This window comes from Nyctereutes procyonoides, unplaced genomic scaffold, assembly GCF_905146905.1.
Source record: "Nyctereutes procyonoides isolate TBG_1078 unplaced genomic scaffold, NYPRO_anot_genome, whole genome shotgun sequence".
NCBI lineage: Eukaryota > Metazoa > Chordata > Mammalia > Carnivora > Canidae > Nyctereutes > Nyctereutes procyonoides.
In genome coordinates this window covers 21,482,055-21,497,130 of record NW_026575133.1, presented here as the reverse complement: position 1 = coordinate 21,497,130, position 15,076 = coordinate 21,482,055, and the positions used below count along the sequence as shown (strand labels likewise).

General features: G+C 37.7%; 1 protein-coding gene across 2 annotated transcripts in view; it reads left to right on the top strand.

Moving 5' to 3' along the window:
• The window catches only part of CACUL1 (CDK2 associated cullin domain 1), a 73,619-nt gene extending 59,871 nt beyond the window's left edge, over positions 1-13,748 (top strand). Inside the window, exons 7-9 of one of the 2 annotated variants that reach the window (XM_055346186.1) lie at positions 1,387-1,525; positions 8,374-8,417; positions 8,852-13,748. In XM_055346186.1, coding sequence (XP_055202161.1) covers positions 1,387-1,525; positions 8,374-8,417; positions 8,852-8,892 — 224 coding nt within the window. In that variant the 3' untranslated portion in view covers positions 8,893-13,748. The remainder of the gene's footprint in view (positions 1-1,386; positions 1,526-8,373; positions 8,418-8,851) is intronic. The other variant, XM_055346187.1, reaches the window with a different exon arrangement.
• Positions 13,749-15,076: the final 1,328 nt, after the last annotated feature.

The following is a 15,076-nucleotide window of genomic DNA, read 5'->3' as shown; positions in this document are numbered from 1 at the left end:
TAGATTGACATTTTTTGGTTTTTGATTCATACAACTAAGACGTTTTCCAAAAGGGAAAATTTGAAAGGGTAGGATTAAAACAATCGAAAACGGGTAACAATGCTAAATTAGGACCAGCAACAGGGAAGTAGAGTGCTAGTTTTAGCATGCCCTTGATACAGGTGGGTGTTATTTATATTTAATGTTCATGGAATAAGGGGAAGAGAGTGTTTATTTTACCTTGAGTTCTGAATATTAAGGCTATTATTCTGGGTTTTTTTTCTTATATATTATTAGTCTTGTCTTTCACTCATTTATGGGGTCTTACTGATTTATAAAAATGCTTTATAAAAAGGGTACTGACTCACCTATGTCATATCTGATGCATGTTTTCCTTCATCTTTGCCTTTTTTTGTTTTGATAGCTGAATGTTTATTTTTCTGTAGTATTCTCTTGATATTTTATCTTTTTCTTAATAGTTAGATAACCATTTTGATTCTCTTTTAATACTGTAGATATTTAATTTGCTATAATTTAATGTGGGCCAAAATAGGTTATTTCAAAAAAAAACTGGTTATCTTTCAGCCCACTTATTACATGTTCAAACCTCATTCCCCATTTTTGTGGTACTTCTTTTGTATGTCTGCTTATTGCTACCTGTGCTATTATGTATTCTTGAGTCAGTATACATGTATACATATGTGTATGTCTGTTTGTTTTTGTTTTTTTGTAATGAAGTAAAGTTGATAAGCAATGTTATATTAGTTTCAGGTGTACAACATTGATTAGACAGTTCTGTCTGTATTACTCAGTCCTCACCACAATCAGCGTAGCTCCCATCTGTCACCATACTACTTTATTACAATATTATTTACTGTTTTCTGTGCTGTACTTTTCATCTCTATGACTGTTTTAGAAGTGGAAGTATTTCTTAATCCCCTTTATCTATTTGGCTTATTCCTCCTCCGATCTCCCATCTGGCAACTACTAGTTCTCTGTATTTAAGAGTCGTTTTGTTTGTTTGTTTTATTTAATTAATGCTTATTGGGGCTCGTATTTCCACCAAGTCCTTGCCTCTTAAGTACCATCCGACTCAGAATTCTTTGGTTATCTCACTCATGTGTTTTCCCTCCCATATTTAGAATTTTCAGTAGGTCCATTCACCAATTTTCAAAAAGTTTTGTTAAATCAGCAAAATGTAAAAATATCTGCTTTCTTTGTACTATAAATTCTTTTTTAGAAAGGATATTTAACCTGTTTATATTCCTTATAAGAATGGAATTGCACTAATTTCCCCCCCCCATTTTAAGTTTGGTTTAATATTCTTTCTGTGATTAAAGAAAACTTTCCCTTTTTCATTTATTTTGTCTTTATGATTTCCTTAATGAATCTTTTCCTTCCCTCCAGAGTGGGTTCAGATGGCTCCAACTCTGTTTTCTAAATTTATTCCAAACATTCTCCCTCCGGCGGTGGAATCTGAACTTTCTGAATATGCTGCTGAAGATCAGAAACTTCAAAGAGAACTTATACAGAATGGTTTTACGAGGCAAGCTTTTTACCCCCCCCCCCCTTTTGACAAAATATGTCCATTTCCTTAGTCCAGGGGTTAGGGCCAGGGTTCTTAGAATGGGAAAGAGCCATCAGGCAGTCAAGGTGATGCTGCTGGGGGAGGTGGTTAGCTGCCTGTCTTTGGAAATGGTGAAGCTAGAATTTGGTTTTAATGGAAGCTGCTCTTCACTAAAAATGGATTTGGAAGAAAGGAGTTCTCATTGGGTGATTAGTTAGGCTGGGAAGTCTACAAGCACTCTTGCAGTTGTGATCCTCTACATTAGTTCTCAATGTTTGGGAAAAGATTGGTGAAATTTTATGATTAGTTATAATGTACTTTTATGACTGATCTTAGCAAATGACTAGGTGATGACTAAACTAGTAAAGCAGCTTTTTGATTCTGTTTTTCATATTTCTACTTTTGCCCCAAATTCTACTTATTTCTTCTTTAAAAAGTAGAATATCTCTTTAGATATGTTAAGAAAATTTGCCTTGCTTGCTTGGTTTTGAATGTGTGTGTGTTTGTGTGTGTGTGTGTATATTTGGCCGACTTTTCTAAAATTTGCAATTTGGTATCCTAGCTATACTATATCCCAGAAAATCTTGCAAAGTATATATTTTCTTTTTTTAAAAAAAAGATTTTATTCATTTATTTATGAGAGACACAGAAAGAGAGAGAGAGGCAGAGACACAGGCAGAGGGAGGAGCAGACTCCATGCAGGGAGCCCGACATGGGACTTGATCCCGGGTCTCCAGGATCACGCCCTAGGCCGAAGGCGGCGCTAAACCACTGAGCCACTTGGGCTGCCCACAAAGTATATATTTTCAACTGAAATAGATTATGCTATGGGAAAACACCCACTTGTGTCACCAAATCATTGAAGGGTGCAGTAAGGCCTTTTATTTTCATAATCCTTACTCTTAGCACTTTTACATATCTTCTCTTATTTGAATTCCTAACATTAAAGGATGTTATGGAAAGTTTAGACACCTGGGTTTCTCCCTGAGGTATAAATTGTGATCACAAATAGTAGGCTGAACATTGACTTGCTTATCTGACTAGGGCTGTGGATGAACAATCTCTTTTATAGGTTCTGAGGTCAAGCTAAATCTCAGAGTATCAGTCTTGAGCAAGATCGTTTTTTATTGTCTCTAGTCTCAGCCCAGGTCAAGAAAGAAAGCAGAAAATCTCTTCTCTGCAGCCTTACGCCTTGGTATTTATTCCCATTTTGTCCTGGTGCCATCTGTATTCCTGTAAGAATCGGGGCACTGAGTAGTCCACTGGTCATTTACCTACTCACTGGCAGCTCACATGGGAAAGACTCATGCAAGCTGTGTAGGTTCGTCTAGTAGGCCTGACTTTCTTGGGTCAAGTTAAGGGAAGGCAAAGCCATAGAAAATACTGGAAAGTAGGCAGCTGATTTTTCTCCCTGAACCCCAGTGGTCAGGTGTTCTCTGATATTAATTGCAGTATTTCTAATAGCAGAATTACTTTCATTCCAGACTGAGGCAGTTTAATGCCATAGTAATTTTACTTACTCATTTTTGAAGAGCTGTTACATTCATGTGGTTCAAAAGTCATGATATAGAAAGTACACATTGATTCTTTTTACTGCTGCTTTTTCATAGAAAGATACAAGCAGATACAGTATATGTTCTTACTTGTACTCCTTCCTTACTCATTCTATTGTGTAGATAGAACTTTTTTTAACCAGTCTCCTGTGGATGGCAATTTGAATTATTTCCTATCCTGCTGTGACAGAGAATGCTGGGATGAATACCCTGTAGGTGCATAATTTTGTACCCCTTGCAGGTCTGTCTGGAGAGTAAATTCCCATAAGTGAGATCATTGGGTCAAGAGGTAAATGTAGTTGTAACTTTGATTAATGTCACCGGATTGGTCTTCTACAGGGCATTATGCCACTTTGCATATCCAGTAGCAGTTTGGAAGTCCTCTTCATGGCCTTGCTGTAAGAGAATGTTACGCTTGTAGATTTTCACTGGTCTGGCAGGTGAAAAATAATTTCTCAGAGTTGTTTTAATTTGCATTTCTCTTACTATGAATGAGGCTGAGAATATTATCAGCTTTGTATTTCTTTTTCTGTAAACTGCCTGTTTATGCCCTTTGCTCACTTTTCTGTTTGTTAGCCTTTTTTTTCTTGAAATCTAGCCTTTTTTCTTGAATTTTCTAGCTGTGTCTGTGGTGAGAGATTGATTCTCTGGCCAAGATAAGATAGTTAATTTTCTCAGTTTGTCTATGACTGTGCTTATGGTTGTTTTTTTGTTTTCTTTTAAATCATGGAGAAGTTTTTTATTTTCATGTAACTTTATCAGTTTTTTTCTTTAGGGCTTAAGGATTTTGAATTACAGTTAAAAGTTTTTTCTTAATTAAATGCAAAATAATTTGAGTATACCTTTTATGGTTTTTTCTAGGCTTACCATAATGAAGTCTTTTATGCTTTTATTCATATTTTTATTTGAATGCTTTTTAATTTTAGAAGTGGGTTTATTGATGCCTTTAAAAAGTAAGCAGCGTTCCGAAAATTTATTTTTGTGAGGCAATATATGAAGATAGCTCTTGTGGATTTTTCTGAACACCTTGAATTCACCTTCCAGAACAGTGTGGAACTGTGTAAACATATCCAGAGATATTTTCCTAACCCTAATTTTGGAACTGGAAGAAGAGAACAGAGTGCAGGGCTGCATAGTGTATAGTAGTTCTTAAAATTTGCTTGGGATGAATGAGTGACTCCATAAATAGGCTCGTGGAACATTGACACATGGCGCCCTTCTGCCAAGGCCAGGTTGGTCATATTCAGGGAAGTACCTTGGATTTTTGGTGTAAATTGTATTCTCTCACTGGAATTCTTTCATACAACTTCTGCCTGAAATTTAAACATTATATTCCTAGAGGTGATAAGGTTAAACTGTTTTTTTTAAAGATTTTATTTATTTATTCATAGGACAGAGAGAGAGAGAGAGAGAGAGAGAGAGAGGCAGAGACACAGGCAAAGGGAGAAGCAGGCTCCATGCAGGGAGCCTGATGTGGGACTTGATCCCTGGTCTCCAGGATCACACCCCAGACTGCAGGCGGCGCCAAACCACTGTGCCACCAGGGCTGCCCTAAATTGTTTTATTGTATAAATCAAAATGGGCCATTTCTAGAATTTCTGAGTTAACAACATATTATACATTCACTATGAGGATTAAAGTCTGTCGCACAAATTATTTAGGCGGGTACTTTGCACATTGTCGGTCCTGCCTCACCTGACGTTCTAGGACTTAGTCCATTCCGCTGCTGAGCTGGTCCAGAACTGTCAGAAAGGATGTGCACACACCATGTACTTAGCAGCCGAGAGAAAGTTGCCTCCGCTTCCAGCTCTTGTGTAAGGGCCTTCCGTATTCGGCACTGCCAGACTTGATGCTGTTTTGATTATTTGACCAGGATTGTTTTGGAAGAAATGGTGCCCACTGATGCAGAAAACCTTGAGAATATAGTACAGGCTATCTAACAAGAATTCTGTTATTGGCTCTCCCGATTGAGCATTTTATGGTTTATGTCTAACCAGTCACATGAATGATTCCTGTTTAGCTTGGCAGACTGGTTTTTTTCATTTAAGACTGTGTTCTGTTTACGTGGTATAGTCATGAAAGGTAGCACCCAGCTTTGATGTAGATGGCACCGAATGTCTTCAGAGTGTTTTGAAATGATGTGAATGTTGTCAAATATATCCTTAGTTGCAGTTAATGGGCATTTGTCATTTGAACTGAAGTTTATGTGCAACATCTTTAGGTACATGGAAATATACTTACTTCTAAGCTAGAATTAACATATAAGCTAAAAGCAGTATTTTGTTATCAGTTACCTGTGTAATTCAATTGATTATTGGAGGGCGGGGGAGGGCAAGTTGGTGTCTGAGATTACATTATGGAGGAAAGCTTGTTTGGGAACTTCTAACATGCATGCCCTCAGATGGAACATTCTCTTTCAAACCAGCCTATGGGCCTCTTCAAAGCTTGTACCAAATAGCTTTTAAAGGCAAGTATTAAAAAAAATTAAAAAAAGAAAGAAAGAAAAAAAAAGGCAAGTATTTTGAGGGTAATTGTTACTTGGATTTCTGGAACAAAATAGAACTTTATAGGGATATTGTTATCTTTTAGCTTAGAGGGTCACTCTAGAATTGGCACTTTTTCATTAAGTAACAGGTCCGGTTTTGAGGGCAGCCATAGCTTTCCAGACTTGGGACATTAGGTCATATTTTTGGCAGTCTCTTGCTATGCTATATCATATTTATATTCTCTCTCTCCGTCTTCTGTTGTTTTCACGTCTGTATTTTTCTCCTATTACTTTTGCACGTTCAGTTTTTATTTAACCTTTCAGGGGTGGGAATGAAGATTTTCTGTAGAAGTTGAGATTCTGGAAATAAAATCCTATGTCTTCCTTTTTGACCAGCATTAATTTATTTGTTTCAGAATATTTGGTGAATAGTGCTGTGATGGTACTCGTATAAGATAATATGTAAGTGTAAATAATAATATAGGATACCAGCTGGTTTTGTAGGTTAACAGGAGAGGTGTTTAAAAAGTAGTGTTAGGGCACATGTGTTGAGACTTCCGTAGGCTGCCTAAGGCTGGTGCATACCAAATGTGGTGCATGTTTTTATCTAAATGCCCAGCCTAGAGAAGACGCATCAGAGGCCATTGGGTATTTTCTCTTCCTGCTGACCATTGAGACTCCTCACCCCACCCAGCAAGAGGTTTCTGTCATGGTCTTGAACACAGCCAGAGAAGGGGAGTGGGAAACCTTGCTAATCTAGAAGATCACTCCAAAGCATGAAATAATTACTTGGGCTAGCATCTTCATAGTCTGTCTCTAGAGGCCTTTTATGAATTTTTCACTGATTTGTAAAATCAGCAAATATTTATTTTCTGCTAGATACTGTTCTAGATACTGGGTAGACACGACTGCAAAGTTCCTGTTTTTATGGAGCTTATGTTCTAATGTTGGGAGATAAATAACAAACATGTAAATAAATTATTTCAAATAGTAAAACGTGCTGTGAAGAAATTGAAACAGAGCATGGGATAAAGAGTGAGTGAATGACCAGGGCATGTATGATGGGCTGATCCAGCTAACTGGAACATGAAATGTCTTCTGAGAGGGAGAATTCCAGTGTGAGTGATAAGTAGACTGCCACATGGCTAACTGGTAGTAAGAGTGCTACAGGCAGAGAAGATGAAAAGTAAGAAAGTGATGGCATGTCCTAGGGTGGAAGGAAAGCCAGCATGACTGACATATAGTGAATAGAGGTATAAAATGAGGGTAGAGAGATAGGCAAAAGCCATGTCTCACAGGACTGGGGAAAATGAATTTGAATTGATTTTTAACTGTGATGGAAAGCCACTGAAGGACTTCAATCAGAAGCATGAAATAATCTTATTTATGCTTTTACATAAGATTGCTCTAGCTATGGTTCGGACTAATAATAAGACCTGGAGATGTGTAGGGAAAGGATGATAGCGGCGTGAATTGGGAGCGTAGCCATGGAGTTGATGGGGAGTGTTTGATTTTGGATTATGTTTTGCTACAGAGTGCTCTAGAGTGAGAGGAAGAAAGAAATCAAGAATAAGTAGGATTTTGGTGTAATTCGTGGCTAGAGGTGCCATTTGTTGAGGAAGACTGAAAGAATGGGGATGGAGTGGAGTCAGATTGCATTCTGGTCTCAGTAAACTGGCAGCATTTATCAATCTTCCAAGTGACAGTGGTGATGAGATAGTTGGACCCACAAGTCTGAAGTGTAGGGAAGAAATCAGAGCTGGAGACAGAAATCTGGGAGTCATTGGCATATGGATAGTATTTCAAGTCACAGGACTGGTATGATCGCTGTCCTAGACTAAGGAAAATATATAGACAGAGAAGAAACAGTGGCCAAGCACAGTATTGAGTGGAGCCAGAAGTTTTTCAGGAAAGAGGAGATGAACTGTGTAGAAGCTACTAAGGGACCAAGCAAGAAAAAGCTAGCAAATTAGTTATTACTCATTACTTGAGCATTTTAGTGATTTGCATGGATTATTGTCTGAGAAACTGGAGAGACAAAACTAGGATTTACAGGCAGCCTAGGACCTAATCAGGACCTCTATTTCCTTATCTGTAAAGTGGAACTAGAACTTCCTATCGAAGATGAACTACTTAATACATGTGAAGATTCATGTTTTTCCACCTGTAGGAAAGGTATATATATTATCTACATAAAGATTCTGAGATTTTCAAAAGCTGTAAGTAGCATTTGGTCTTATAATCAGGCTTTCTTGGAGGAGGATCACCTGGGTGGTTCAGTCGGTTGAACGTCCGATTCATGTTCTCAGCTGAGGTATTGATCCTTGAGGTTGTGAATTCAAGCCCAATGTTGGGCTTCACGCTGGGTGTGGAGCTACTTAAGAGAAGGGTGTTTGGGGGGAACATTTTGGATTATCCTGTATTTCATATCTGAAATTTGTTCTAGCATATGCAGGTCAGTAGGGATGTTGGTAGCAGAATCCAGATTTATCTTCAAAGACGTTTTTAGCCTCAACCTGCTTCTAAAACCCAGTGTAAGCCTTTTTATAGATAACCCTTCCTTCGTTTAATAGCTTTCTATATTTAAAAGGCAGCACCCTTTAGATAAGAATATTCTGCTTATAAATGACCGTACTACTATTTAAGTTTAATGTCTGTTTTAAGTTAGTTGTTAGAATTGAAATACCTGTTTTACTTCTGTTACCAGTTCTGTCTTTTCATGTCTCCTGTTTTGGTATATGAAGATGTCCATATGTTCTGTTGATCCCCTCTTCTTTTCTTATCCTCAGAGGTGACCAGTCCCGGAAAAGAGCTGGGGATGAGTTGGCTTATAGTAAGTAATGATGTTCCTTATCATTTCTGATGGTTTTGTTATGTAAGGCAGCTCCTGGTGGTGACCGTGTGGTGAGTATAATGAAATCTATAGTCTTGTTGATGATGGCCTCATGACGCACTCTGTGTGATCAAGGCCAAGGCCAGAGTGTTCACAAGCTGTGGCAGATCTGGAGTCTAGTTGGTGGCCATGGTTTTCAGCAACTGCCAAGAGCCTCCCAGATTCTAGAGTTTCTACTAGAAAGGGATGATGGCCCCACCTTAGTCCCTGATAACACAGCCCCTTTCACTACAGTCTTTTTTTTTTTTTTTTTTTTAAATCTCCTTTTGGGGTTTGAGAGAGGGGTGAGAAATAGATGTTAAATAAACAGATTCTTACCATTATCAAATGCCATCTGCTATTCATACTTTTTCCTGTTGCAATTTTTTTTCCAGACAGCTCATCAGCATGTGCAAGTTCCAGAGGGTACAGATAGTGAATGTATTGAATGTACTTTCTTCTTGAAAAGAGGACACACTGGAGCTGCAGAGACTGTATTCAGAGCACAGTGGGGGGCCTGCAGACACTCAGGAGTCTGATACGAAGTTGTTCTTGGAAGAGGATGTTGGACTTCTTACTTTGGTTTGTAATTTTAAAAAACAAAAAACTAACAAAAACAAACAGTTGCTGCTAGACTTGGGGATGATTTTGAAATGGGACAATCTTTTAATGAGTTCATCTACAGATTCTGTGAGGAACAAGCATCTTGAAAAGTGACCATTGCTAAGGGAAATCCAGCAGCCAACATCAGCAGCTTCCTCCAAAATTATAAGAGCAGAAGAATTTTTTTTTTTAAGCACTTGTTTTGTTCATTTGTGGACTTGGCACTTCAGCATATTGGCTCTACACATCAGGATCTCTTTTGCTTTAAAATCAAACATCATTACGATACAGTGTTTTTCACCCATTACCAAAACAACCCCCTTTTTAAAGAGTTGGTCTTTGTTTAGCATTAGAAAGTCTTGTTAAAGGAAAATGCTAACTCTCCTTCTGCTACAACTTCCCCTCACCAGTTCACAACTTTTTTCTACTCTGTGCCTTGAGCTTTGTGCACTTTGCAACTCTGTGACCATGTTGTTCAACCCACACATGCTTCCTGAAAAAGTTTATGGTATCACAGACTAACCCCCACTAAGTGTTCAGGTTGACTTTGTAGCAGGACGCTAAGTGGGGAGATAGAAGCATGTTGCTCATTGGTCAGACTTCCCTCTCCCTCCCCATGGCATATTCGTGTTAATGTTGGGGACCAACTCTTGTAGAACATATCCATTCCCTCTGTCACTTCACATGATTTCACCAACTGCTGTAGTATTGGCATTATGCTATTGTAGGGGTGGGCTGTATTTTAGCACTAAAGCTCCCTTTTTAGTATTGTGGAGAAATTACCAGTGGTGACAGCTAGTTACTGTGATGCTGTAGGAAGCAGATATGGTTGTTAAATCCAAATATAATAATTGGTGTCAGATTCCTGATCCATTTCATTTTAAATGGGTGAGATAGGTACTTTAAAAAAAGTCTGCAGTCTGCATATTTTTTAGCATTATTTTCAAGTATAATAGAGAAGTAGCACTGCTGTTTCAAGCTTCCTTCCAGCTGTGACACAGCTATGTATTTTTTTTTTCTACACCCACAGTTCTGTTTAGTTTCTTTTAGTTTCTTTTAAAGCTTATTCTAGTTGTTTTTGGAAGGCAAAGAGAAATAGATGTGGCAGGTGAAAATATTTTTCTTCTCAATTTTGTTTGAATCTAAATTGAGCATATGCTTGACTTGATTTGGTGATGTCACACTATATTTACCTCTTCAGAGAACTTAGGGGCAAAACAAGATCTATCAGGGACACTGTCACACTTCTGATTGTCAGGTGTTTCATAAAGTTGGCCTCTGCCAATTCAGTTTGTCTTTTTTTTGGGAACAGGCTGGTTGGGAGAATTTGAAGTGTGATGATAGGAGCAAGTAAGTCATCTGATAGAAGTCTCTGTAAAATTATCGTTCAGAGAAGTAAACATATAAAGGTTGTCAGATTTATTTTTTAAGTACTTATCAACCAGAGTTGGTGGATTTTGCGGAGGACTTTGAATTAACTCTATGAGCATCTTAGATTGTATCAATAAACACTGAATTACTGTAAGAATATATACAGGCTCTCACTGTGCCCTGTACAGGTTGATTTGCTACCCCAGCGACATTCTGGGGTTAAGGAAGAATTCCATTCTATCATGAAGTCCAAATTTTACTTTTTGCCATGGAATGCTTGCTGTGGGCTTATATATAACACCTGTGACTAATGTCTCTACTGAGTGGTTTTAATAATAATTCTGAAAGGAATAAAATTGGGATGTTTCTTTAAATGTGGATGAATTCTTCATTATCCTAATAATGTGCCCAAATGCCTTTTTTCTGGGAGAGTATTCTTTGGCCAACAATGGAACTTTTTCTATAAAAGCACTGTATTATGTTGTGAATTGGCATTAAAATCTTCATATGCTTTTGCATTATTAAGTTAATGGAGAAATATTTCATACTGTCTTTTTATTATTATGTGTGTGTTAACAAGTGAGCAAAGTTTGCAGAATTTAGCTTCTCTAAATATTTGCACAGTGACTACAGCTCCCTCTGGGCCAGGGCTTGGCACTGCAGAGCCGTGAATGGAAGGCACTATAGAAAGAATACACACATCCTCCTAGTGCATGAGACTTTTGGTTGTGACTCAACGTGGCCCCTTGAGGTACATTGCAGGATGAAAAACCTATTTCTTTAAGTAGAAATTGGCCTTGCTTGTTTAATTGGGTTTCTAAACAAAATTCTAAGTTTGTAGCATGAGAGGAAATAGATTTGCCCTCCATTTTGTATTGACTAAGCCCAGTTGACCAGAAAGTATTTTCTTCTCATGTTTACTTGTATTCTTCTTGCCAGTACAGTATCTAGTTTCTCCACCTCAGTTCAATACTGGTTTTTGTGAGGCTCAAATCATTGAGGACAGAAAATTGTGCATTGATTGCCTTATTAGTCAATACGTAGTTGATTTGGCGAGCCTGACTGGTGTGTACGTGCAGCCTGAAACTAGACTCTTCCAAAAGAAAGCCAGTTCAGTTCCCTTAGAGTAAAGACATGTCATAGTAAATGACGATTGTTTTGAAAGACGGTACTTACTTGAAAAGTTGGCCTTATGCTCGAGTAATGGTGTCATCTCCTGTTCTCTGTGGTCACGGCTGCACCCTAGCCTGACAGGAACTTCTACTTTGTTTTCTGTGGGGCAGAAAGCAAAACCTGGTATAGTGACTCTTAATCAACTAGTACTTAGGTAGAGTTAGAAGAAACACAAACTTGGATGCATGTGTTGTGCATTACTAAATTTTGTGAGAAAGTTACTTTTTTTTTCTGTCCCTTTCACAATTCTGAGGCAGTTCCTTTCCCTTTCTTTGGGGTATAGGATGAAAACTGATTGGTTAAGTGAGGTTGCAAGAGAATGGATAGATGTCCACGGCCACTAACACTGCATGCACGTCTCCAGTGCTACAGCCCCTAAAGCTGCCACTCCCCTTGCTATATATGCCATGCTTTCTGTCGGGTTGCAAATTTGCACACATGAAGAATTCCTCAGGAAGAGATTGCACATGCATCGCCTTGCAATATTCTGTACTGACCGAACAAGGGATTTGAAGGTTTTTCAGCACAAAAGGAGAACTTCAGAGTGGTGGTCTGTGCACACGTACTAGCAAAGGTAATCGTGATCTAGCAAATGCGATTGGTTTCTGCAGAATAAAGTGAGCAGGAGCACTTGTATCATAGTATTTAAATAAGCCTGTTTAATCTCTAGAGTAGCCCTTCCAGATTTTGCCTTCTTTTCTTATTGAGACTGGCTATATTTTTGTCTGTTTTTTCTGTTTTGTGGCAGTTATTTTCATGATTATTATAGAGGCAATGCCCTTGAGCTAAAATTCAGTTAATAAGCAGCTATTAAAAATAACTGAACATTGTTTTATGAACATACACTAATCTGAGATTTTAAAACTAAAAAGCAAAACAAAAAAACCTATATTAGGTATCTAGTCAGCTTGGAAGTTTTGAGTTGTATTTTTTTATGGTATCTCATTGGACTTTAGAGTATTATGTTTACTTTAGTCCAGGTCTAAGCCTCTTGAGGGGACTATAGATTGTAAGATCTGGATGTGAATCCCTAGACTGACACCTAGAATAGGTTTATAGGACCTTTTCGGTTGTGGTTGCAGTTGCAGTTTTCAGTAAGATTGCATAAGATGAAATTCATGTTTATCAGAAGTTAAAATAGAAGTTATAGGAGTTCTTGGAGAAAGGGCTTTCTTGTTACTTTCATTACCTTGTTGAAATTTGCCCCAGTTTCTAGCCACCAGAATTGATGAAAGGAGACCCTGTTGTTTTTCAAAGGTAATAATTCCTGTTTTGTGCCCATCATTGATAAACCAGGTCACTGACACTTTCCCTTCTACCCTGGCCAAGACCCTATTCTGAACTTCTTTCCAGAGCTAAGTGGCACAAGTACATATATTATTTCTGCTGATGTTGATGGTGTGGCTGTGGGAGAATTCAACAAAATACTCATCAGAAGTACATTCTTATAGGACCTCAGTATGCATTGTACCCCTGCCGGTTGGAAATTATCTTCGTTTCTGGTTGGACTGCATTGTTTAGAAAAATGTTAATGGTTTATAATTCTAGGGAATTTATAGTGTGGCTCTGGGGTAAATTTTGTGGTTTGGAAAAAAATAAATATTTTGTATTGATTCTAACATGTCATTTCAATGTGGTAACAATGTACTAAATGCAATAAGATTGTAGATATTCTCTTAGAAGGGTATGTTTTGTTAAACAGATGGCAATTTAATGTTCTCATTAGCCCTGTTTGTCAATATTACAACCATGCAATTCAGGAGAAATTATTCAAATGTGAAGTTGTGGGGAGCTATGGCGGAAACAGGAATGCTTATGAATAAATGGGAAGTCAAACGCAGGCAAGAGGCTCTTGCCACCCACCAACCCAGCCAGAGCAAGGATGACGCAATCAAGTCTAGTCCCTGGTGGTGCTTATTTGTTGGAAAGCATGGTGGAGCTTAGAATAGGGTGTTCTGTATACCAACTCTTTTATTCAAGAAAAACAAAATGGTGGATGAAACTCTTTTTGATTAGGGATTAAAGCCACTGACTTTGGCTCTTACCTTTAACTTTTGATGGATTTGGATTTACTCCTTGTGTATTAGGGTGTATACCATCACTCAAAAACATTGTGGTTAATGAAATAAATCTTGTATAGATGTCCTTGCCTTGTTCTGTTGATACTTGGTTCACTGGAACTTTGTTATAATACAGAACATACAATTTTGCTTACAGTAAATTCATAATGCCTCCTAAATGATAATGACACTCAGCACATGTCTGTTCTGTGTTCTGTGAGACAGGGTGATTGTCCATCTTGACCTCTGTACCAGTGATAAAAAAAAAAATGTGTGCGTGTGTGTGTATATATTTAATTATAATTAGTTACCTAGTCTGTGTATGTATGTAGCATTTATACACATACACATATATATGTCGTTTTTCTTCTTTAAACACAGGCACATTGTGGACCTTTATCAAAAGTTTCTGACTTGTGGTTTTTGCATTGATGATACCATGCTTTTAAAAAATAACCCTTTGTGGTTTCTTGCTATGGAATTAGTATTATCTCCTATGTTTTTTGAAATCTCACTTGACAGTTTTAGTTTTAGTCTCGCTTTGTCTTTGCGAGTGCCCTTCCTACTGTGTTCTCAGAATACCAGTTGTCATCCTCCTCTTTTTTAAAACCTAAGCTGTGTTGTACTGGTACCTTCTTTTTGATTACCACACCCGGCAGGATTCTGTGACTCTCTTGTCTTCTTCTCTGCATTGGAATCACTTGACAGTGTCCTCCTTCAGCTTTTTCTCTGTTTCAGCCACATAGGGAGTTCTTTAAATCCTCTCCCTTCTCTTAGCAGATTTTTTTTTTTAACTGAGCATAAAACTTTACTAGAGTCATTTCTTTGTGTGTGTTGATATGTGTTTAATTTATTTCCTCTATTGGCTTATGGCTTCATAATCTAAAATTGCGAAACATTTTGAATTTTAAAGAACATGGTTTGGTAGAAGGAATATTGTACAGGTAATCTGAGAGCAAAAGTCTGTCATGGCTTAACTGAGTTGTCTGTTCTTTAGTAAAGTTATTTTCTCAATCTCCATCTCCCCATGTTAAGCCCTTTTCTCTCCCCAGATTACTCATCATAGAGACCCTTTGCCTTGAGCAATGGGTTTCATTGGCTAGAAGGATAGAACAATTCTAAACTCCTTAATTATGCACCTAAGTGACTAGTAATATACCCCAAAACATATTTAAGAAATGGCCACAACTACAAAGAGTAATAGATTAATCTACCAATATAATAGGCATCTTAAACATTTAATTAATAGATCACAAAGATGTCAAAATTCATGATGATGAAGGGCATGGAAGATTTAAAGAGCACAATTAATAAAGTAGACCTGATAGAGATATATAAAACACCCCTGCTCCCTGCTCCTTTAAATAAGAAAATAAGCATTTTTTGCAAACCAAATCTCATATTGTATCTAAA